The sequence below is a fragment of the Anabas testudineus genome, chromosome 5, assembly GCF_900324465.2.
Source record: "Anabas testudineus chromosome 5, fAnaTes1.2, whole genome shotgun sequence".
Taxonomy (NCBI): Eukaryota; Metazoa; Chordata; class Actinopteri; order Anabantiformes; family Anabantidae; genus Anabas; species Anabas testudineus.
Window position 1 is genome coordinate 10,292,245 of NC_046614.1, and position 24,775 is coordinate 10,317,019.

A 24,775-nucleotide genomic window follows, 5' to 3' on the forward strand; every position below is an offset into this window, starting at 1 on the left:
CTAAAGGCATGGTATTGTGATTCTAGTCGGACTGGACAGGCAGAGGTCTTTGAGGGCAAATACACACATCCGTCATCCTTAGTGAAGCAGACATGGAAAAGCAACAAAGGAAAATCCCGTCCTTGACACAGACACCCTCTTAAGCATGCAGAGATGATAAGGAAAAGTTTTTACTCAAATTGAATTTTTTCTAATGTTGTGGCGGTTTAAAGCGTTTTCCAAAACTATTATGTTTGTGATGTCAATATCGCATCACTTACTAGAATGACATGGTTAATTGGTCCACTATATGACATCTGTTAATGCAACTGTATGCAGGTTTGTGCTGTGACATAAAAGTGCCCAGGTGCTCTTGAAGGCAACACGCTCAGATGCAGTCCCATTAATAAAGTCCCATTAATAAAGTCCCATTAATAAACCTGAGTGTTCGGCGCTTATTACTGCAGATAGGTTGTCACTATAGAGGTTGCAGACATTCATCTCCTTATCAAAATGAATACTGTATTCATGAATTTGATGTTTAGACATTTTAAGTCAAGCCAAAATTTCAATTAATCACATTTTCACCAGCCCTGCCTCGTGATATGCTAATTAATTTAGCACGCTAATGTAGAGCAGACCTAAAAGAGTTGAACATGAAAATGAATAAAATAGATTAGATAAGAATAGTCAATAATTTAACACTGAAGCTTAAGAGTGACTAAGAAATGAATTATGGATTACCTGAAGTCTTTTTCCAGAGTATTAGGCATGAAAACACAAAACACTAGTCGTATTTTCCTAAAAGGAAAGCCAGGCTCTCCAAGAGCATATTTAAGTAATTACCTACACTAACAATGATGCCAATGGCAGAGTAGAGCTCATTTTATTTCTGGTGGAGCTCTTCACACGAAGCGATGAATGACACAAATGGGGGGAAAGGGAAGAAGACACGTTATTTTAACCATTAGCCTACGATGTTCTGGGATTATCAGTCCAAAAAAAAATAAAAAAAATAAAATAAAAAAAACTTAAACTAGAGCAGCCAGAGAAAATAACAGCATCTGAAAACGTAAAACAAGGCAAGATAAATAAACCATGTCCACAGATAGCAAGGTCCTCTGGAAGGGACCACCACTATGTCGCTGTGTTGCCTGACATCTGTTTTGCAGCTTGGCCACGCACAGTGGTTTGTGCTGAGAAAGCAGTGAGTGTATATCATCTTTGGCACAGGGCCATGGGATTTTGACATGTAGCTGCAGGCAAGGTTGTCTGATGAAAAGGTTTCGTGGGGAGAAGAAGGAGGCAACACGGAGAAGATATGATAAGTGTGGAACTGTTATCTGCAGGGTCAAGTGATATGCAAGAAGAAAAGCTCGTAAATGTCCCCTTCATATCGCCCTTTACTGCAGAGCAATCCTGACGTTAAACATGTTTGAAATGTCTCCTCTTTTTTTTTTTTTTTTTTGTTTCTCGTCTTGCTGCCTTGTGACAGCAACATATGGAAGAAATTTGGTTCAACTCTGCTGGAAATTGTGTTGAAATTTTTTTATCTTTCAAGATGTTTCTGCATCTAAAATGGTCCTGTGTTGTCGTTTCTGAAAAATGCACCGGACATATTATGCACAAAAGCTTGACGCTCAAAAGAGGGTTCAATTAGTTTTAAGGATTTGTTATGCTTTTGAATTTGCACCAGTTCTTTGAATCTTTATGATTTATTAGGACTGACTCACACTAAGCATATCATGCATGCCAGAAAGCATTCATCATTTCTGAGTTGAGTACATGGAAAGCAGGAAACGTTACAATTGAGGTATAAAAGTTCACTTGAATTCATTAGGCTAGACACATTTATTTTAAAATATCACACTGCAGAACATTTAATAATGGTAAATGATTGAGTGCACCAGCACCAGGATTCAAAGACACTGGTTCAAATAGTTAAATTTACTTTTTTTTCTGTTGCAGATTGGACAAGTCCCTAAAACTCAGTGAGACAAAAGCATGTAAACAAAAGTCTTTTGCAAACATTTGGGTTTGAACTGCAACCTGTGAAATGACATTTATTTTCCTACCATAGTGAATGTAGTGCTACATAAGTTTTCTTTTTTAAAATTCATACAGAAATGATATTGATAGCTTCATGGATGCAGATAACCTGTGCATGTTATTCTGGTGACTGTGAAAACTAAACACATCCTCACAGGAAGTTGTGTTAAAATTCATTTATTTAAAAAAAAAAGAAAATAAACTACAGGTCTTACACAAATGATAATACTATTAGCAACCAAACCAAATGTTGCTAGTTTATAAAAAGCAAAGTAATATCAAAAGCAAATATAGAAAGTCTAATAGAGCAAACCTGAATTTCTGACACAGAAAAAGCCAATTGTGTACCATGCTCGACTCACTGGCTGGGATTCTTAGGTGCTCAGCACCCTGTTTTCAAATACAAAAAGTGCACTTTCATTCATTTCATATTGTATGAATATGAGATGCAAAAATGAGAACTTGAACATAGCTTCTCTTGGGAAACAATTCACTGAATTCAAAGATTTACTATACTTTGCACCAGTATAATAGCTTACACAAACAAGTGAAAAGCAGGTTAAGGTAAAAAAACAAAACAAAAATGGTGTAATATGTTTGGTCTTGGTACCTTTAAACTTTAAACTAAATTTTATATTCCTATATTCAGTCAAGTCATAATGTATTTTCACGAGATATAGAAAGATGTATGGATTAGAATAAAGATTTGTATTGCTTTACACTCTATGCTCTTTAATACCCTCATCACAATTAAGAACTGGTGTTGGTGTCCAGTCTGGTTATGACTGTTTACAAAGTTCACAATTCAATTTTTAGGATGAACCCATCCTCTTCCTGCAAACAGACTGTTTCTTATAATTATAGTGATGTTATTTCTGGAATAAGATACATAATCTGACTATTTATACAATACATAATGTGTCCAGCACAGAAAAAAAATAACAAATTATCAGATGTGACACTCCATATTCAATGCTTTGACATTTTCCACATATTATTCCAACTGTGCATGTCACTAAATTAAAGTAAATGTTGGGGTGCTAAAACAAAGTAAGACTAACAGTGATCTCAGAGAATACTGGACTGTTGGGGTGAAATAAGAGGATGTTAATGAAGTTCTCTGTCTCCTGTGAAATCTTATAAAGTCTTTATCTCAGAAGCAGTTAATCCTTCACTTAGTTCATCTGGGGACACAAAATAGGTCAAGTGAAAGCTCCTCTCTCTACACACACACACACACACAGTTCTAGCAGAATGTGGATAAAGATGTAAATGGTCATGAATGGTCTCGTTTTGACTAAAAGACTCAATGGCACAGGTCAATTTTAGCAGGAAATAGTTAGTTAGTTGTGTTGGACCCACAAAATGGACTAATTTGGTCGTGGAAGTGAGGATTCTTGAAATTTGCTATGTTCCTTTTATAATAAATATTAATTCGGTTGCAGACATAGAGAATGTAATGAAATTCCAATTTAGGGTAATCATCTTAATCTCAACTGATCAACACTGTCAACTGTTGCTGCTGTTGCAGTCAAATACCCCAATGTTTCGTGTACTATCTTTTGATCTGTCATCAATGCTTCATAGTGACCAAACTTTGATTTGACAATAGAAAAAAAACTATTCTTTTAGCTTCTTAGAGAGGACCTTTTTGTGTGGAGGGCTCTTCTGGCCTTGGGTGGTTTCCTGATCGGGGTGATGTTGAGTCGTCTTTGACTCATAGAGCTGTTTGAGGCTGAGTGTCTGTTGCTCTTTCATGGTTTCTCGCTGGGCTTGGCGCAGCAGACGTTTCATGGTCTTCACTTTTTCTTTCAGATGGCCATTGGCTTTCTCCAAGGAACGCACCTTCTGGGAGAGAGTCCGTACCCTCTCCTCCTCCTCAAACAGAGCCTTCTGCACTGTCGAGCACAACAACTGTGAAGACAAAACAGATATGTTTATTTATTGTAGTTTTTAGACTAAATGCATTTTAAATGTTAGTATGAGAAAAACATAGCATTTGATTATTTGGACTTCAGGCAAACATTCAAATGACCACATTGTTTCAACACAGTCCATACTAGATACTAGTGTCAGATTGAGGTTTTGCTACATTGATGACATGCACTTAAAATCAAGCTGCTGTTTTTGATACTGAATTTCCTTTGAATAAATCAGTGTTCATGGCTACCTATTTATTTCTATTTATTCTACTTTTTATTCTTTTTTTGTATGAGAGAGCTAAAGAAAAACTAAAAAGACAGAGCAAGAAAGGAATTTCTGTCATTACACCTTTCTTGTCTGTAGAAATATGTATAAGGAATTTCATGCACTCTATTACAATGCACTCTACAATGCTCTCCATGTACCAGCCAATTTACAGCATCTAAGCCAAAGACAACACACACTGTAGGTCCAGTAGGGTCTAACATAAATCTGATGTTACTCAACATAGTCTCTGCTTTGGTAAAACGCCACTGTGAGATGAAACCCAACGTGCCTGCAAACCCACGACAGACAATCCAAATGCCACCTTTCAAAGGTGAAAAAATTTGCTCCAGATGCCTCTGACTGCACGACTGTCGGCCTGAGGGTGGATTTCCTCTGTAGATCCTAATGCTTCCACATGGACCAGCGTGAAACACTGAAGCAAATTCCCTGCCATCAAATAACAGCCGCTGAGGGTTTTGAGGAAATGTTAAAAATATGCTGCTGGGCGGCTGGCCCACATCACTGGTTTGTGCATTACTGGCTGTAATATTAGCTGTGGATTTTTCCCATGTGCTCGTACTTGCGTCCCATAGGGACTGGAAAGAGGTATGAAACTTTATAATGCAAATAATGAAGTTTATAAGCAGAACAATCGTGTTATGTAAAGCAGAACTGGTGAAGATCTACTTGTGACTAAAGACTCTTTGCAATACTATTGCACCCTTATATAACAGAGAAATGGTGAAGATTTTAAAGAGATTTTCTAACATCTTAAAAAAATAAGTAGGTTAACTAGAGGTATTCTGACATTTATGGGGACTTGGATCCTGACTTTTCCTTTTCATAAGCCCCTTACAGTAATGCATTCCCTTCCATTAATCTGACAGCATCTGAACGTGTCAGCTTCGTGTCTGCATGAGCACCCTGGTCACTTTTCTGTAAAGGTCACATTAATCCTACTAGGTTGGACCTAGTAAGATTTACTTATCACTTTCAACACAGTATACGTCTGAGCTTCATGCAGTCGCCATTAATGGATAGGCACGCACAAGATCATGATGTATTAACACAGGGGGCCTCCCAATCAGCACAGTCTAGAGAGTGATGCTTTAAAAGCTGCAGCCTAATCCCAGACATTATTTGGAAGCTCAGCTCACTAAAGAGCTTGATTGTTTTGGAGAATACTGTGATCTGAGAAACATTTACGCAAACGTCTGTATGACACAAACCCGTCTCTTTAACACACTGATAAAGCTAGGAATATTATGTATCCCAGGTCTGGAAGACCCTCTCGTGGGCTTACCTTCTCTTCCCTGCAGGGCTTCACCAACCCTGATGTAATAATGCTGCAACATGGAGAAAATTAAACCATTTGTGTTTTACGGAAAACTGAAGCCTCGACTTAAGCAGTGCTTTAAGGTGAAGCTCATTCAGACTGCTGGCTGAAGCTGAAGCCAGAAGCTTCACGTCCAAGCATTAATTTTGTTAAGTTTGCAGTAGTTATTAATATCTGAATTAATGCTGGGAACATAAAACTGTGGGAAAATCCTACCTACTAAAATAATGTTTTTATTACTGATTGTTTGGTGAAAGATTTTAAGATGACTACAAGCCGTTTCATTTATTTTGGTTGACACTGGATTCTGTGATACGTATGACATGATCTGCTGTGAGTTTAGGTCAGTTGTCCAAACAGTGGTTGCTCAGTACCAGAAAAAACAAAGTCTGTTTTTATTTTGCTAGGAGGAAATCTAATCACGAAAATGATGTAAGAAAGCAGTGTCGATATCTAAATGTCACTGTGTAATTATAATCACAGGCCTGACCCAAAGGTTTATTGTTAATGGAAACGCAAACCTTGTTTTTCTACTCTTCGGGCAGCTGGTAGATCTTTCTTTTATGAGTCGTCAGCAAATGATTGGAAACAGAGAGAGGAAGATTGACCTAAATCAGAGGAATTACGCCAGCGGTTTGGATTCATCAAAGGGGATAATGCGGTGGTCTGTCCCTGAGAAGCATTTAAATACTGACACACAGGCGTTGAGATGAGTGGATGAGCAATAGGTGTTTGGGCACTAATGAGCTCTGATCAGTTAAACAGTGCGATCTGGATTTGAAGCGCATTGATTAAAGTGAGCTTTAAATCTGACGTCATAGATGTTAAACTGTGCACTGACCTTCAGAAACTCTCATACCGTTTTATAATCAATCTGCATGGACAAATCTGAACGTAGTGCAGGGGTGACTTTGTTATTGAGAGGTGCAATTTACTTTTATGATGTATCCACTTTCCCTGGTTTTACTTTAGTCAGTGATTTTCGACGTTTCCAAACATTCCTTTCAGCATCCCCCAGAGAATGGGGTATGATGCCTTTGGATAAAAACATTGGTTGTGTAAATAGGTAAAGAGTTATAGTTTTTTCCAGACCATTAAATCATTACTTTTTTTTCAATATTCATCATGTTCTTTGGCTACACTTGCACTCTGGTAAACTAATGCTACAGCGACCTCTGTGATGGATTTCATTTTAGAGTTGCAACTACTGAATACATTTGCAGTATTGTATATTGTCTTAATCAACTATTTATTTACTGTCTATAACATGTTGGTAAATAGTGAAAAACCTCTGGTTTAATTTTTCCCACGTCCCAAAAGTGGAATCTCAAAAATCCCAACAACCAAAACACTATAACAAACTATTTTTGCTTGTGTTTGTATGAAGGGTTACTGTGTGTTAGCTGCTAATAGTACAACACTCACCCATCTCTGACTTAACTGTTTTGTCAAGAAAGAAGAATGTGTGGAGTAAAAGATGATGATATCTCTGGTTCTGTTTCACTGTTGTTGATACTTTTGTCCATTGTGACCGACTGATTATGGGAGTACAATGTTAAATCAGTACTCTTTCAAATGAATTTAAATCTATCATATGTTTCCATATGATTCAACCTTAGGGTTCTCGTCTTTAAGCATAAGAAAACACTTGGTTTGCCAAAGAGCTGGCAAAAACAATATTTTATATAATAGATTTTTCCTTCAGACAGTGTTTTCTTTGTCTGGTCCAAACCTGTTGAAACAACAGATTATATAAAGATTACTGAGTCCTTTTTTGTGTGCACAACTAAACTTCAGCATACTGGGGCTTTTCCTTCAAAGTATGCGTGAAGCCATCGTCATTCCATAATAACTCAATCACATCCTTTCAACGAACCAACTAACACACAAGTTAAAAGGAATCAGACATTTACCAACATTTGCATCTAGCTCATGTTAGTGGATGTGATTCGATAAGTACCCTGCTGTCCTCCTGAGCCTCCCACTCCGGGGAGAAGCTGTGGACCTGAGTGCCAGGCGTGCAGTTGGAAAACTGGAAAAGGCTGGCAAACATGCGGTGGTTGTCTGCAGTGTCGGTGAAGATGGGATCCTGGAAGTTCACTCCATGAGGGACAATGTTGTAGTTCTCATCCATCCTGTGTGGCAGAAAGCCAAAAATGAACATCTAACAAACATAACAACAATTAGTACATGTCGTTACCAAAACAATGAAATTGAAAAAGCTCTTCTAGAGATGCTCCATCATCACTAATTAAAGTGCATGGATGAAAGCAGGCACAGATTCTCTGTCATCTCTGGTAAGTTGTAGAGTCTGTGCAACAAGAATTTGTATGATACTTAATCCAGACTGCTGTGTCGCTGAGAGAAACAGCTACCAAGCTGGCAGACACATAACACAACTGTAAAAGTTGGAAGACTTTAAAACAGAACCCCCAGAGCATTTTTACATATGCAGAATTGCTAACAGCCACTGGTCTTTCTTATGCAAATTCAGACATTATGTAAATGATTCAAGCCAGTAAATAACAAGCCAAAGAGTTTTACTGATCATGTTTCATATCTTTGCCTACAACATGAAGCTGTGCAAGGGAGGAAGTCTTGAAGCAGCGCATTTTCCATACATCTGGATTCCATCTCGTAGCCCACAAGGGACATCAAGAGTTTGGGTTGTCCCTATCGGAGACTGTGTGCATGTTGCGCATGTGGGTATGTTGAAAGGGCGAGAAGAAAGCTGATGTTTTGCTTCAACAGAAGAGGCCAAAGGTCAGCTGTAAGCAGCGTGAACAGAGGGTCAGAAGGATCGCGGATGCAGGAGAACGTGACTGAATTTTACAGCGAGCGGAAAAATAACACGACAAATGAAATGACTTGTTACACAGCACAAATGCAGGTCATGCACACTTCAGTTCAGTATTGGGATTTCTCTCCACGTAGAAGCTAAAAATCTTGAATGAGTGAGATATACTGTATGCTAATGTTTTTACAGTGAAAGTATGGCTGAAGCAGTCAACACTCAATCTGTCTCTTTTAAAGCTCCTGAGACACATCGTCTGTTGAACTTTTCTTCATACTAGGCCCTGATTCGTCCTGCCATGGAAGATTATTCATGATTGATCGGGAAGACTACTTTGGTCTGAGATAGTGTTGTTGGGGCTTTTATTGCAGGAAATGGATGTCCGCTGGAGACTGCAATGAGAACTTTCCACTTTAAGCTGAATATTACAATGTCTGTAATGGTTCTGTGTTACAGAGAGCCACAGTAATTGTCCTTTGATCTGTTTGGGGTTTGTGATGGAAACTATCATGTTTGCAAGAATGCAACAGAGCTGAACATGCAGAGACAATTTAATCACATGCAACTCCTTAAAACTATTTTCATTAGACGTTATGAATTAGAGGGTGCTGCTGTGACAAATAGCACAACTGGTAAAAGCAAATCTGACTTTTCATCTGTTAATGTTTTAAAAGATCCACAGCGATGCATCTTAACAAGGATCAGTCCCAGTTGCTCAATACTGAAGCAATAGTCAAAGATTGTTAGATCAGAAGATTGATTGATCACTGTGTGCACATTAGCTATGAAGCTACCACCAGCAGTTAGCTAAGTTAGCTTAGCTTAGCATAGTGAGTACAAGGACGTTAGCCTAGATCTTTCTGAAGGTAACAGACCTGGCAGCAGCTCTAATTACTAATTGACATGTTATATCTTGTTTAGCCTATTCTGTGGCGGGGAGCAGTTACTTTCTCCAGCACATAACCACTAAACAAACAAAAGATGTAACATGTTATTTAAAGGGCTTTAGAGGTGCGGAGAGTAGTGTTTCCTCTGGAGAGAGCTAAGCTAGCTATTCCCCTTGTTTCCAGTCTGCACGCTAAAACTAAAAGGCAGAAATTAGAGTGATATCAGTGTTTATCAGTCTCTAAATCAGGAAAACAAATCAGCCAGTTTCACAAAGTGTAAACTACTGCGACTTTCTGGTCAGAATTTATTTTGGAATAAAACTGGAAAGATCAAATTAGAAAGTTATTAGATGATAATAATATATAATAATAATGGATAATGCAACTAATAAATCATTAAGACATATTTTAATATGCATCTGAACTATGTTTTGTTTCTCATAAACCTACATCCTTTGTGGTCACAAGTCGTGAACAGGTTCAGAGGGTTGCCCTCCATTATATCCACTAACTAAATACCACTGCATTTGCTTCCTGGAGTGATAATTGCTTCTTAATGATCAAGTCTGCCCTTAAACGGAGCTCTCTTAGGACGATCTGCAGGAAGTTTCCAGTGCTGGTCGCTAGGCTGATTACAGGGGTAATTTCGGGATCTTTTCACTATCACAACAGGGGACAGCAGAGGAGATGTGATTAACTAAAACCAGTAGCCATCATCCCATTACAGAAATATGCACATGCAAGTTTGTCCTATGCATATGATTTGTAGCACATGCTGTACACAATGCTGCTGTTGTCGACAGCCATCTCAACTCTTCATCAGTTTAAGGGAAAAAGCCAAATGTGGGCAAAATCTCAGTACGGCCTGTCAGCACATGTTCCCGTCACTGAACTGCATACTGGTGCATTTCAGCAGTGCTGGACAGACAAAAGGTGGTCCTACTGACTGCTGGCATGCTGATAACTCTCCTGAGTAAAAATTCTTTTTATGTTTACCTTCAAGCTGTTGGGAAATGTCTGGCACAGTAATTACACTGGCTGGAATGCAAATACTGTTACTCAGTTTCCTGAGTAACAGTATTGTTTCTGTTCAACACAGACATTTAAGAATGAACCTGACACGTACTTTTTCAACTTTTGGAGTGGGGAAGCTTATTAATTGCTTTATTGCATCACATGGACAGGTAGTCATTAAAAGTCTACGTCGTCTTGGTCTAATTCCAATTAAATCAAACTACTGTAAAGTGACATTTGAGTTTATGGTCTTTCCCATTCATGCATTTGATTTTCTTTACTTTACTATAACTTTATGTTGAATTCACCACTCATTACATGTTTGTCATTCATTGCAATGTGATCTAACATAAAACTGCATACATTGTGTCATGTGTTTAACATAGCAATGTTAAGTTTAGTCTATCTGTGAGACACAATGGGATGCATGCGGGTTGTCAGTGTCATGTCATGGTACTAATGGGCAACAATCAAAAACTATTAAACATTTCAACATATCATCAACCTGACACAAATATATTCTTGAAACCTTGCCAACATTTAAACTGAACTGATGCATAAAAGACCTGTTTCTTTCTGTGGAAAACATTTATACCAGTTTGATTTTATGAAGTGGCAGCTGCTGCACGAAGTGACACTGTCTGTTCACTCGTTCTGCAGGATTCGGCCTCTCACCTTAGGAAAAAGTAGTAGTTGTTGTCTTTGGTGACACTGTAAGAGAAGCAGGGGAAGTAGCCCAGGCCGGTGACATTGAACCTGGAGCCGGCAGGGACCTCCAGCATGCTGCCCCACGCCTGATCGCACAGCAGCTCGATCTCAGCGGAGAAAAGCAGGTCGGTGTCGTGCTGCCACGGCAGGTAGTTGTACACGCTGTAAGACTCCTTGTGCAGCGCCAGCACCTTGGCAAAGACTATGATCTCTGCCAGCTCGGCACGGCACGCTTCTGTCTGCGGTCTCCAGTCGTGGGGAAGCTGACATCCCAGGATCCCACCAGGACGTGATGCTGCTAAAATAAACGCCAAAATAATCCACATCGTCCGACAGAGAGAGAAGACGTCTTCGGGTTAGTTGCGCACCGAGGCGCACGATACTGCTGATGGATGAAATTAGGACAAATGCACGATTTTCACACAGTGGACATCTTCCCACCAGTCCTTATTCAACTTATACTACTAGACAACTTTAAACAAAAAATAGACCAGGACAGTGAGTAACTTCTCTGCTCTCTCTCTGGTCCTTGCTCCTTTCTTCTGCCACAATACCTGCGACCAGTGGATCAGCCCATCAACACCAGGATCCCCCACAAAAAAAAGTTGACTCTCACCTTTTGAATGAAATAACAAGCGTGCATTTAGACGTGCGGGTTCAATTACTAAAAGTATAACTTACTGCAACATTACAACAACCACTCCAGCGCCAAGATGGAGAGATTAGACGATAGTGCTACAAAAAAAAACTCGGCAGAAAACAACAAAAGAGTGTCCTTAGAATAAAACATAACAGAGCAGTGCCGCCCTCTAGTGACAAAATGCGAGCATATCTAAGTTCAGATGCCGGCCAGCTCGAGTTTTCGTTTGATAAACGTGCATACTCGACACTTCGATGTCTGATTATACAGTCATTTTGCAGGATCACTGTACGAACATCAATTTAAAGGTCGGTTGCTGGATACAAAGCAGTCCACATTAGCGTTATTCCTGCTTCATTGGAAAGTTATTTGGAAATATTGGACTGCACTGCAAAGAATCCTTAGAGTCAGGACTGAGGGAACAGAGAGCCCACCTCCAATCAGGACCACTGGATGAGGCCTCTGACTAACCTACTGTCCAACTACACGTTTGACAGATGTGTTTGAACAGTTGCACGATTTGTAACATCAGGAAAATGTATCATCGTGATCAGTATGTAATTATCCGCAGGTTGAGTCATAGCTACTGGACTTCCTTTTTGTTAGTTACTTGGATGAGTAGTGAAACGTTTCGACCTAACAAGAAGGAGATCCAGTAGCCATGACTCAACTTTCAGATACACTGCCCGTCCAAACAAAGTCACACACTTTCGTTGGTCCGCCTTTGGCTTTGATTACAGCACACATTCCCTGTGACATGGTTTCAATAAACTTCTGCAATGTCACAACTTTTATTCTCGTCCGCAGTTGCATTCTTTTTTCTCCATGATGTTGCATTGATAATGGGAGAGTTGGACGGCAGCACAAAGTCTTCTCCAGCACATCCCAAAGATTGCTTGTACAGTGGGCACTAGACATGATGGGTGCCTCTCTTCTTACCCTGATGCTCCCATCACTCAGGAACAGGTTAAATCTGGACTCATCAGACTACATGACCTTCTTCCATTGCTCCAGAGTCCAATCTTTATGCGTCCTAGTAAATTGAAGCCTTTTTTTTCCAATTAGCCTCACTGACAATTGGTTTTCTTAAGGCCACACAGCTGTTTAGTCCCAATCCCTTGAGTTCCCTTCGTACATAACTGTGAGTTCCACTGTTTTTCTATTATTTAATTTCAGCAAACATTTATGTGATAATCATCATTCAAGATTTCTTTCCTACCTCTTTCCTGCCTCTTTCTTCCTTGAAGATGATAATGATTCCCCACTATCCTTCCAGTTTTTAATAATGCGTTGGACAGTTCCTACCCCAGTTGTAGTAGAGTTTTAGTAAGAGTTGTATCAATCTCTTTAGATGTTTTCTCTGCTTGATGCCAATAATTCAACCCTTCTGAAACCAATTAATATCTTTTCCACGGGATGTGTCTTCTGACATGGTTGTTTAAGAAATTAGAAGCTACTCACTGCATCGTTAGGATTAAATAATTTGTTGCTAGTTGAAAAAAAATCACCCCCGTGCAGTAATTATCCAATGGGATAATACCTGTTTTCTTAGTTAAATCAAGGTGATGACTTTTTTGGGGGGGGGGGCAGGCAGTGTATATAGTGAAGCTTTTTTGTTAGAGCTCCATTACAGCTACTGGACAATTCCATTGTACTTGAATGCTACATAGTATTTTGTTTTCTTCACAAAGTTACTCTAGATTTCAAATAGAGCTTTAAATAGTTTCAACTATTTCCAAACCAAAAATTTATTCACTGTTATTCCCCAAAACACAAAGTGATACACATAGCGTTTTTCCCATGGCTTTTCGTGCTTCTGACGGCCTTGAGAACACACCACTGATACAGTAGTTATGTTCTGTTCCCTCCTTAGTGTTCGGTACAAATCCTGAATGCTGATGGGACAGTTGTGGGCGTGGAGAATTCTTAGGTGACAAGCACAAAGTGCCAGAAGCTGAAAAGGCGCACAACACTTCGGTGCATGGGAGATGAAGAGTCTGCATGAGGACATGGCTGCAACACTGCTGACTGTGATGCTCATGATCACCTACATCTGTGAGGGAGGTGAGACCGTCTTTTCCTAGAAATAATACAACAGTGTATGAAGACAAAATGCAACCCCTCTGATTTTATTTCAGAAATGAACATGTGTTAACTGTTTGCGTAATAGCACTGCTGAGAAAATCGACAGCATCTGACTTCCTGCAGAAAATAAGAGAGAAGCGTGAGTCAGAGTGTTTTCCTGGAGGCTGCAGCACAGAGGTTCTCGAGGTTGGAGAACTGCTAGAAGTGGATGTTTCATATGTAAGTTCAATACTACTGATTATTTTGGGCCAAAAACTAAGCTAATAGCTTTTAGTTGGCATCATTACATTACTCCTGTCTCCCTTTTTTTAGATTTGAGATGGGTGCAATCATGTTACACAAATGGTGCAATCATTCAATTACTTGATGTTATTATTTTTATCATCATTTATTATCATTACTGATTATCACAGGTTGTATCGAGACCATGTAAACACCCAATCCTGCTCACACAAGTTCTCCTTTTTCTGAATTTGTGTAAATGTCAGTAACTACTAACAATGTCAACAGGGAAGGTGTCAGGTAAAAGTGTGCCATCACTCTGTCCTTGCACAGAGGGAGATGCTATCCATGTGAAACTATGCATCGTGAATAAAGACCGTGTCCAGATCCTGGACTCAAAGTTGAGAAGCACTCCTCTGTTCGACAGGGATAAAGTGTAACTCAATCAAGCAAGCCACTCAGGCGTTTCCCGTGTTCCCTTGCAATCTGAAGACAGAGTGAAGGCAAGCCAATAACATCGACTTTGTTACTTAGTGCACCTGTTGCAAATATCAGATGACCAGCATGAAAGCCAGCAGAGAGGTGGAATGTAGGATTTCTGTCATGTTGCAGCACATATACAGTAGGTGTATTTGTTGTGTTGACATGTTCTGTATAAAGCCGAAGCTATTTTTTGTTTTAAGAGATCCCCACTGACAAGCAGATCTCAAAGATACTATTAAAAACCAGACTTCGTGTTGTGTGCTACTGTACAAAGCTTGGGATAAATACAACCTATGAATTTACAGGAAGACAGTTCCACCCTGCCGAATAATGGAGGTGCTGTTCAGAAAGAAAGAAACTCTGTAAGTTCTTACACATTGGTGATAAAGCTCAACTCCTTCAGGCTGCTTCTAAATAAAGAAACATTATGTTACACAAACTAAACATTCGTAAACATTTGTCTTGTAGCAGAGCCGTGGAGCAGACGTGCTGCTGGATGAAGGATCGGGGATGTACCCAAGCGGAACGGCACAAGATGATATTCTTGGGTAAAGACAAGCCTGTGTTTCCCAAAGTCAGCAAGCACAGAGGGCAACTTTGATCGCTATCATCTAAAAGCAGCATAATAACATAAACAACCTATGTACAATCATAGATCAACTCTTGAAAAAAGCATTTATATAATGAAGAGTTGTTTATTAATTTGCATGTGTATTATCCTCTCTATTTGAATACTATGTTGGTTGATTAATTAAAAAAAAATTTTTTTTTCAATATTTAACCAAACACAAATATATTCTAATCTCCTGGAGAGTGGAAACATTAATATTTGATTAATTCTGTAGTATATGCAACCATCATTAATATCTGCTTGATCTCCCATGAAGCTTACAGACATGTTATTCTAACAGCAAGTTGTGTATATAAACATTTAATGAAGATATATTCATGTTTGCTCATTTTATTTTGAATAAATAATTAATAAATAAATGTGGCAACCCTGCGCTTCCTCTGTGTCCACTTGTTTATTCTGCCTTACTGTTTCTTTTTATTTTTATTATTTTTACCTTTGGGCATCTTATGAATCCTTCAGTGACAAGAAAGTTTTGACCATGAAATTTGACCATGGGATGCTTTTCAAATCAAATGTTATCATCATCCTCTGCAGTGTTATTCCTGTTTGATATTTGAAGATGAAAATCTACACAGACATTTTGCATATGAGGACATTTTCAAATAGACTGACATCTTGTCAGTCAGATTTTCGTTTCAACTTTGAGAGCAGAGCATGAAACAGACTAATGTTTCAGTTGTGTGTCACATGCTGAACACGGGGTTTTATAGTCACTTTCTCCTCACATATCCTCTGGACAGATGACCAATGAAATGAATGGACGGAGAAAACACACAGATTTAGGACGTTACTCTTCTAACATAATCACTTACACGGTACATGATCATATTGTAAAGTATTTGGCCCATTTAATGTTACAATGTATTGTTAAGACGCTCATAATTGTCCTTATGCGCAGAGAGCAGGCGCTTGAAAGCCAATGTTGCGTTAAAGTGTTCCTCGTTACGAGTAACTTCACACTTTAAAAAAGTAGTAAAATAGTTTTTCATTTTTAAAAAGTAACAGGTTAAAACGAGCTAGATTGTGGTTGATATTTTATCTTGCAAAATCTTGACGCACATATTTACATTGCACAATATTAAATTATGGATATGGGATTTATATAGTGAGAGATATACTTTAAAATGTAGATGTTACTTGTGCTAAGAGTTATTATATACATTCATAGCTGCTAGCTGTTATATTAATAGTATTTGTCGTCACATTTTATTATAGTAAGTAATAAAGAAAATCCCCACTTTCCTGCGTTTGTTTACTTCGTTAATTATTTCACGAGGTGTAACACTTGCACAAGTGTACGTTTTCCTACTTCCGATAGTCAGGAATGCAGCATAACAACCGACGGCAGTAACTGTTACGGCTTCACACATTAGCTTGTTCTTGCAGACGAGCAACACCGGCGCTGTCGTGTAGTCAACTTTCATTTCACAATGTAAGTCCATAATGTGTATACAGAGAGTTTTTAAAGAAATAACTAATAACAAAATATTAATCAGTCAAACTTCGTGTAACATACAGGCCTTCCGGGTACTTTGCTGAAAGAGGATCTTAGAAAAAAAGCAACGCCCAAAACTTTGCTACTAGCTAACGCTAGCTGTTAGCATGCAACAAGTGCTAGTGGCTAGCAACTACGTTTGTTTTCGAGATGCTAAGCTAGCTTTAATAACGTTGCGTTAGATCGTAACATCACCCACTATCACCAACTGTGTTGGTTTTCTTAAGTTTACTATTAAATGGTTGACTGATAAAACATCCACAGCTGCGTGCAATATTAGACAATGAACTTTGTGCTAACTTTGCAATCTGTGGTCAGAGAGGATAGTTTTTCCTCCAGGTCTCGGTTCTGTGTTTAGCTGACCTAACGTTAGCTGCTATCTACATGTACGCTAACGGGATATGTTCACCTAAAATAGTTTAAAGTCATTTCGTAGTTTAGTTGTGATTGTAAATGATGTATCTGTAATGGCAAGCCGATGAAAATTAGCAGGAATCAGTATATTTTTAGCGACGCGCTGGTGTACAACTTGGAACAGGAAGTGTTTTTACTAACTTAGCGTTATACCTACTGTACCTGTTCGCTAATAATTTGATCTTACAGGGAGTGCCAGAGTTGACTGTTTTTTGTGATACGTCACTCAGTTATTAGTGTTATTCAGTTATTAAACCTCTTTACAAATGCATTGATAGATAGAAATGCTTGGATTATGTTAATCCTTAAAAGTAGTTGCTGGGGTGGCCGACTCGCCGGGGTAGGGGGAGTAACATCCTGGTGTTACACAGCAACAATTGCTAATTTATCCTGATTTTAAATATTTATGCCAGTATATGCATAAGTAGTAAAAAGAAATATGGTGTGCTGTAGGTCTGTACATACTGGAAGACTACTTACTACAGATTGTATGTTTTGTGATTGTATTTACACATGAACAGCCTACTGACTTTGGCACATCCTTTCAAAAGCTAATTGCTGTAAACAAAGAAGGTGCTGAATCTACAACTAAAAGTTGGTCTTGATTTATTGACAAGTCAACATTTTTAATAAGAGATTCTGAAAGTAATGTAACGGCAGATGATTTTACTAGTGATTTTACTATTTTTCTGTCTCTGTTTCAAGAGGTTTTGGAATTGAGATTACAGAGACACCCAGTCCTCTCTGAATGTTCAGCGTTCACACCTCTTACCTAATGTAGGATAAACAAAACAGTGTTGTATTGACGTTTGTTTCCTCATCAATTTTCGGAAAGCGCACACATCAACAACAGCACATTTGATAAATTTAAATCGTGGAATTACCATTAGCTAATGGAAATGGTGGCTTAATATACTAGAGCATCCCACCCATAAAATACCCTGAGAACCATCATATCCAGTGTTGTAGTGATAAATAAAGGGGGGTCTTTTAGAACAGTTTTCTTTTTAAAAAACTTTTTACTAAAGTCAAACTTGCAACCCAGATTTTGCATTACCTTTATAAAATAAATGATCACTATCTGGCACTTTACAGTTGAGGATTTTGAGGATTATTGCACGTATCATTTAATTTTGGATGCCTGTTGCAAATAGTCATGTTGGCAGTACTCTTACCTAGGTGATGCAGTCATCAAAAAGTGCTGCTCATGTTACATAATATTGTCATACTACAAAATGCTTGACCCATGATATTAATCACCTAATTTTGAACGTGTGACAGTAGTGCATTGGTGATGTATTTCCTCACAGTGAAATTAGCTTTTTATGCTTCCACAATATCAAGTTGCACATTTATGTTTAAAAAAATTGAAAATTATATTTTAGTCTCAAGTGACATTGCAATCACATCATTAATTTGCTAACAAGTCATTGTAATTAAAATGCAAACCAATAGACCTTTTACATCTCACACATGTTGTCATATCAGTACAGGAAAATCACATGTGTAATTTATGATGTATTGAGAATTTTTGCTACCAGTGCTAGGGCCCAATTGTTGCTCATTTGGTAAATGTTATGCGACTGTTAAACTGAGTAAACTAATGAATGTTGTGTTAATTACATCTAAGCCTTTCCCACTGTGACAATTTAAAATGCTGTACTCTGTTAAATGAAATTATTGTCATTCATAAAGAATAGCAAATTATCAGACTTCAGAGTTAAAGATTTACTCAAAATTAAAAATAAAATGGTACTCCTACAAAGTCTCAAGGATATAGCTAAAATAGTGTGATAACTATATGTCATATTGGGATAATAGTTTCTAAAAAAATTATGGTAAATCTGCCAGTCCTGCATTAACTTGAAGTACTTTCATTTGTAGCGTTGTTTGTCTCAAGGGATAAGTGATGTTTTTATCACAGTCAAGCCTTCTGCTTCCTGTGCAGCAACTGTTTTGCATATAAAGGAAAATGGGTGATTCATTTAGAGCACTTTAGAGTCACCTCTCAGTGTGGGCCAAGTCCGGTTGTATTCTTTAAAATACCTGAATTTGACAGAGTCATAATAATCCTTGTATAAGTCACATGTAATGTTAATGTTATCTGTTGACTTTCTTGTGCAGTCACTGAGGAACAATTCTGTCTGAAATCAGTGGGGGGCAGTAGCAAACTATTGTAAGGGTTGCAGGGACAGTTCTCACCACTTTTTATTTGGAATCACACTTCCGCCACCAGACACATTGTAAGAAAACTGTAAGAGCATGAGTGCTGTATTCACACACAGCTCCAGATTGCCCTCCTCAATCTTGGTGGGCAACCATTCTATAGGTTTGTTTAGATTCACTGAATTAGTGTTTTTGTTTGTAGTCATCATGTAATTGTGAGTGTAGCTTCCCTCAAATTAGAGGCTGTGCTGTATAGCAAGAAGTCCCTTTTTATGTTTTCATAAAATAATTTTTAATTTGACCAAAAACGTGATTTAGTATATACAAATAAACCTCTTGATAAATGTTATAGAAAACTAATATTTACACACAATGTTTGTCATTTTACCAGGGCTAATACTGGTCCAGAGGGTTCTGGTGCAGCGTCAAGCAACAGGCGCTTGCAGCAAACACAGGCGCAGGTGGATGAGGTACGATAAGTCTGATTACTGTGGTAATCTCCCAAATTATGCAAATGTAATACAAATGCTTATTTGTCTCTTTAAAATTACGAGACAGGTCTGTCAGCTCTACCTTTCTCCCCATAAATTATCTTTTAAACTGCTCTGTTATTCCTTACATATCTGTATATATCTCTATATCTGTATCTGTCTTGATCATAGACTTACATAACCCTTGGCAGCATTTGTCATGAATCATCACAATGAGGAATCAGTAGCTCTCTAATGCTCTACCTCCTCGTGTCATAAAGCATTCAGTAAGAGCCATTTCTTATCCAGTGTTTAGAAAGTATTTTCAAATCCATGTCAGTGAGGCCATCAGGAAGTAACCACTGCCAAAGTCTCACTCCTCTCATGGTCTCACTTCTAATCCCCTTTACTGCTTACTTTCTCAGACGTGGCCCCTTGAGATTAGCCCATCCTACTCGGAACTTTAAACTTGGCGTGCCACACAAAGCCTCCAATTGGCTGCCTGACATTTATATAATCATTGTATCCCAGGTTATGTAAGGCTTGCATGGGCCTACAGTCTCCTCTCCACCCTGTCAGTCGGTCTGAGAGGCGGGGCAGCAGTGGGGTTTGTGGATCAGTGGAGCATATGGGTTATGTGTATTCTGTAGTACTTTGTGTACGCACATGCTTGCCTGACTGATTCTGAGGGGTTAACCCTCTTATTACTCTTCATGTATGTGTGTGTGTGTGTGTGTGTGTATTTACACTGTATATATATATATATATATATATATATATATATATATATATATATATATATATATATGTTTCTTTTTAACCTTTCAAGAGGTGATCTCTATTGATTGGTTGTTTTGTTGGGTAACATTGTTAGAGGTTATTTAACACCTAAAGCGCTGATGTCATCATGCTGTATCTACTGTACAGTATGTTGGAGTATTTCCAATCTTTATCTCTGCTCTCTATCAGTTCATAAAGAGCCAACTAAGACAGTGTTTGGTTCTTCTTCAGTCATGTCAGTATTAACTAATGTTTAGATTCTGTATAACTAAAAAAAAAAAAGTATATTCATCCTTCTTTTTTATTCATGTGTTTGTGAGTAGGTTGTGGATATTATGCGTGTTAATGTGGACAAAGTGCTGGAACGTGACCAGAAACTGTCTGAACTGGACGACAGAGCAGATGCATTGCAGGCTGGAGCCTCCCAGTTTGAGACCAGCGCTGCTAAACTGAAGAGGAAGTACTGGTGGAAAAACTGCAAGGTGTCCAAACACATGTTTTTTTTCTCCCCCAAAACACACTTAATCTATATGTTAGACTTAAATTACTGATTAATTATATAAATAGAAACAGTAACTGTAAGAATGCCTGTATTTTCTGGAACTACAGAAAAAGTCAGCCCACTTGTGGTTTGACAGCTGTGGTAAAGAGTGGAGCTACTTCCCTCACAAACAATCTTTGGTTCTGTACAGATCCCAGTGGCAGAACGCACTTTACCCAACAAGTTCCTCAAAGAATAGAATAGAATAGATGTTCACTAGTCACAGCTAAATTGACCTGTTGCTGATTATGATGATGATGCTGTGAAATGGTCAGCTCTCACTAAAATTGGAAGCTCCTAAATGTTACACTTACATTTCCTAATGATAGATGGTGTCAGTGAGCAATTCCAAGCATTTTAATTTCAAATTCACGCACACTAGTCAGCAGAGTGATGCACTGTAGAGTCCAGCTATGAACAAGTGCATCTCTGTAAAAGCTGGTTACGATGGACATAACACAAAAGAGTAGTTCTGCAGTAAAAAAAGGTTCATATTTAGATAGGTTTGATTTTAGCTGACGCAAATCCATTAAAATGTACCTGGATGTGCGCCAGTACAGATCCTCAGTATCAACTCTGGGCATTTCTAATTTTAACATTGCAAAACATAAATAGTTTGACTACAAAACATACAGTATACAATTAGTGTGAACTGAAGTACTAAAAATGTGACACTGTTAATCAAAATGAATCAGTCTTACAATTAATAAATCTTCTGTTAACTTCTATTAAATGCACATCTTGTTTCTAGTTAATGCTGTGTTAGTAGCACTGAATTTACTGTACCTCTAACCATTGCAGATGTGGGCCATCCTGATAGCTGTTATAGTGATCATCATCGTCATCATTATTGGTGAGTATCAACCCTGTTAGTTAGTTAAGCTTGTTATTGACTCTATTTTTGTAGTTAGAATTACCTCAAATGATCTAAAACGCCTCTGAGATTGCTACATTTACATGTATGTTTTTATGATCTTAAAAGTAATGAATGTATGTAAGTGTTTCATCAAAAATGTTTCTACTTCATACAGTTTGGAGTACCTCTTCATAAAACAGCATCAGGAAGAGGAGGAGCAGAGGAAACAATGAAGAGGAGTAATGTAATGTGCATAAATAATGTCTCAGAGGAAGAGGTCATATATTACTGGCTAGTGAACTCCACAACATGTTTCCCCTCCTGCAGGGGTCTTCATTCCTTGTCCTGGATTGCCCTGTGTGTGTGTGTGTGTGTGTGTGTGTGTGTGTGTGTGTGTGTGTGTGTGTGTGTGTGTGTGTGTGTGTGATGTGTGTGTGTGTGTGTGTGTGTGTGTGTGTGTGTGTGTGTGTGTGTGAGTGATTGTACGCATGTCTTTATTTTCTTGTGTGGACACATTTCGTTCAAATACTATTCTTGTGAGGATGTTTTGCTCTTAGGAGGACATTTTAAACTGTCCTCCTGTTCAAAGAGAATTTTGGGGATCAAGACTGGGTTATAGGGTTAAGGTTAGAATTAGTTTTTTGTGAGGATTAGGATAAACGTATTTAGCATTTAGTTAAGATGGGAATAGTTACTGTAAGCGGCCGTGACTTAGTGTCCTACAAGTATAGTGAGACATGCGTGTATACGTGTGTGTGTGTACGTGTGTGTGTGTGTGTGTGTGTATAACAACTTGTCACCCTGCAATACTACACCATTTCGGATATTACTAAACATGTATTGACGTGCTATGTCACATACCAAAGAAAACAGAGTGGTCACAAAATAAAAACTCAAATCTCAACTAAAACTTATTTAAATCACACACACATATATATAAAATCCCCAACAACACAACACAACAAAGCATGTAGACATGTCTGAACCTCCGGACAAGACGGGAAGAATATAGTTGTAAATTCTCCTCAACTTGTATGTGCTTTTGTATGTTTTACTGTATAATAGCTGTTGATTTGTGTGCCAGGCTAAGATAAGTGCCTTTAAAGATACGCCGTACAGTGTTAGTTTAGGTTGCAACAGTAATCCTGTATATCAAGGAAGAGTCGAGTCTTTCCGACATGCACATTTATGCATTTTATAGTGTAAGGCCAATAGTTTGATTCCTCGTCTAATTTTTTAAATGATGAATAGTGGGATCCATATAGTTGAGTGCTAATTTAATTATTTATGGAGGACATTCATTTCATTGGTAGCCCAACAACAAAATAATAATATAATAATAATAAAGCATAGTAACAGACCGAACAATACCTTATAAGCCAATATGAACTTGTATTTAGATAAGTGTCTCTATGCTAAGACTAAAAGCCTTGCCACTGAGTAAAAAAAAAAAAAGAAAAAGCGCTACACTGGGTTTAAACTGTGCTGAATTATCTTGATCAGGTGCTCTCTAGTATGTGCCAGAAAGTTCGGCTTTGTGAAATACTCAAGCCCAACAAAGAACATGTAGTTTTAGACAGATGCGTCAATAGGTTTCTCCAATGGAGAAGAGCCATAAATGCAGCCACTGACCAGCCATCTCAGTGCTCATGGTGAACCACACTGACATTTATCCCATCTGATCAATGCAAAATGCTTTACATGCGTTACATTACAGTTTTATTATCCTTCTAACAATAGCTTTTGCAGTGTGTTATATGTTTAACTAATATGTGTGCTCAGTTCACCGCTGCTGAGCATCATGGTTGTTTGTGTGGGGGGGGAAAAAAACCTGGACAATGATGGTGTTATATATGCTATACCAACATCGTGCAATTGTTGCCCCTGCTGTTGCTTCCATCTTATTAACAAGTGGAAAACTATTCGGCATTACTTTATACACACTTTTTATTCTGACTGCAATTTCATTCAAGCACAGTTGTTTTCAGTCATTAAGACATTCAGTCAGTCATTTGATATTAGGCCTTTATAGTGTACGTATAATAATATGAAAGCGAACACTAACACAAGTCTGAACTCTGGATTTCTGTGGAGTGAGATGGAGCCAAACTGTAAATACTGAAAACTGTTTTACAGCCTTTTACCACCATCCTGCCTTGTCTTCATCAGAAATGTGAGACAAAGTAACTTCCAAATAAGTGCAATTCTACTACTTTTGCCCTAAATGTCTTTTGCTTGAATAAAACTGATTTAACTCAAATCACAAACCCTTGCTTGAGTTTTTGTTTGTTTACTTTTTATGTGTAACAGAACTGTCAACAGCTACTTTACTTTAAGTAAATCCTCAATAGCCCTGATTTTATAATCTTTATTTCTCTGTTAGAGTCTGATGTAAACATACGTCCCACGCCCCAACCATCTTCCCACAACAGGGGCACTCCTGTTATGTAATTCAGCATTAATTAGTGCAAGTAATTTTGCTGTTGTCATCATTATTATAACGTTTAGTATTACTCAAAAGGCATTTGTACAGTTAGGGCTAGACTAACCTAGACTAGCTCACCTTCCCTTTTAGATGCTGATCTAAAAGGTAAGGTGAGCTGTAGGTACCAGTTGAGCTGGAGTTTTTAGGCCTCCCTGAGAGGTTGCCTAATTTGCAATCTAGCCTAGCCTGCTGTTAGTCTGGAGGTTGAGTCTCACAACTGTGTGATTTCTCAGAGCCTGATAGCCAAAAATCATGGAGTCATATCTGATCCCTGCCACTCTTTTAAACACCACATTAAATATATCACTAAGATCACCGTTTTTCACCTACGAAACATTGCTAGAATTCTTCTGTGTCCATGGGAGATTCAGAGACCATAAATAATGCATCCAGACTTGATTATTGTAATGTTCTGTTTTCAGGCTTGCTCCACTCTAGCATTAAAACATGGTCCAAAATGCTGCTGCTAGAATTTTAACTAAATCCAGGAAATTTGACCATATTAAACTAGTCTTGGGTTCCCTACACTGGCTCCCTATTAAAATCT

At 38.2% G+C, this 24,775-nt stretch overlaps 2 protein-coding genes across 2 annotated transcripts; one reads left to right on the forward strand and one right to left on the reverse strand.

Annotated features, from left to right (window-relative positions):
• Positions 1–1,689: 1,689 nt before the first annotated feature.
• ccdc3b (coiled-coil domain containing 3b) lies at positions 1,690–11,695 on the reverse strand. The gene is made up of 3 exons (XM_026346593.1): positions 10,925–11,695; positions 7,515–7,689; positions 1,690–3,942 (listed from the first exon to the last, which is right to left on the reverse strand). Exons 1-3 carry the CDS (start codon positions 11,281–11,283, stop codon positions 3,649–3,651), a joined length of 828 nt encoding a protein of 275 aa, XP_026202378.1. The 5' UTR covers positions 11,284–11,695; the 3' UTR covers positions 1,690–3,648.
• A 4,635-nt stretch (positions 11,696–16,330) lies between these two features.
• On the forward strand, positions 16,331–24,010 carry vamp3 (vesicle-associated membrane protein 3 (cellubrevin)). The gene is made up of 5 exons (XM_026348833.1): positions 16,331–16,453; positions 19,488–19,566; positions 20,670–20,828; positions 21,689–21,740; positions 21,919–24,010. Coding segments are annotated over exons 1-5 (312 nt in total). The 5' UTR covers positions 16,331–16,451; the 3' UTR covers positions 21,939–24,010.
• The last annotated feature ends 765 nt before the right edge of the window (positions 24,011–24,775 follow it).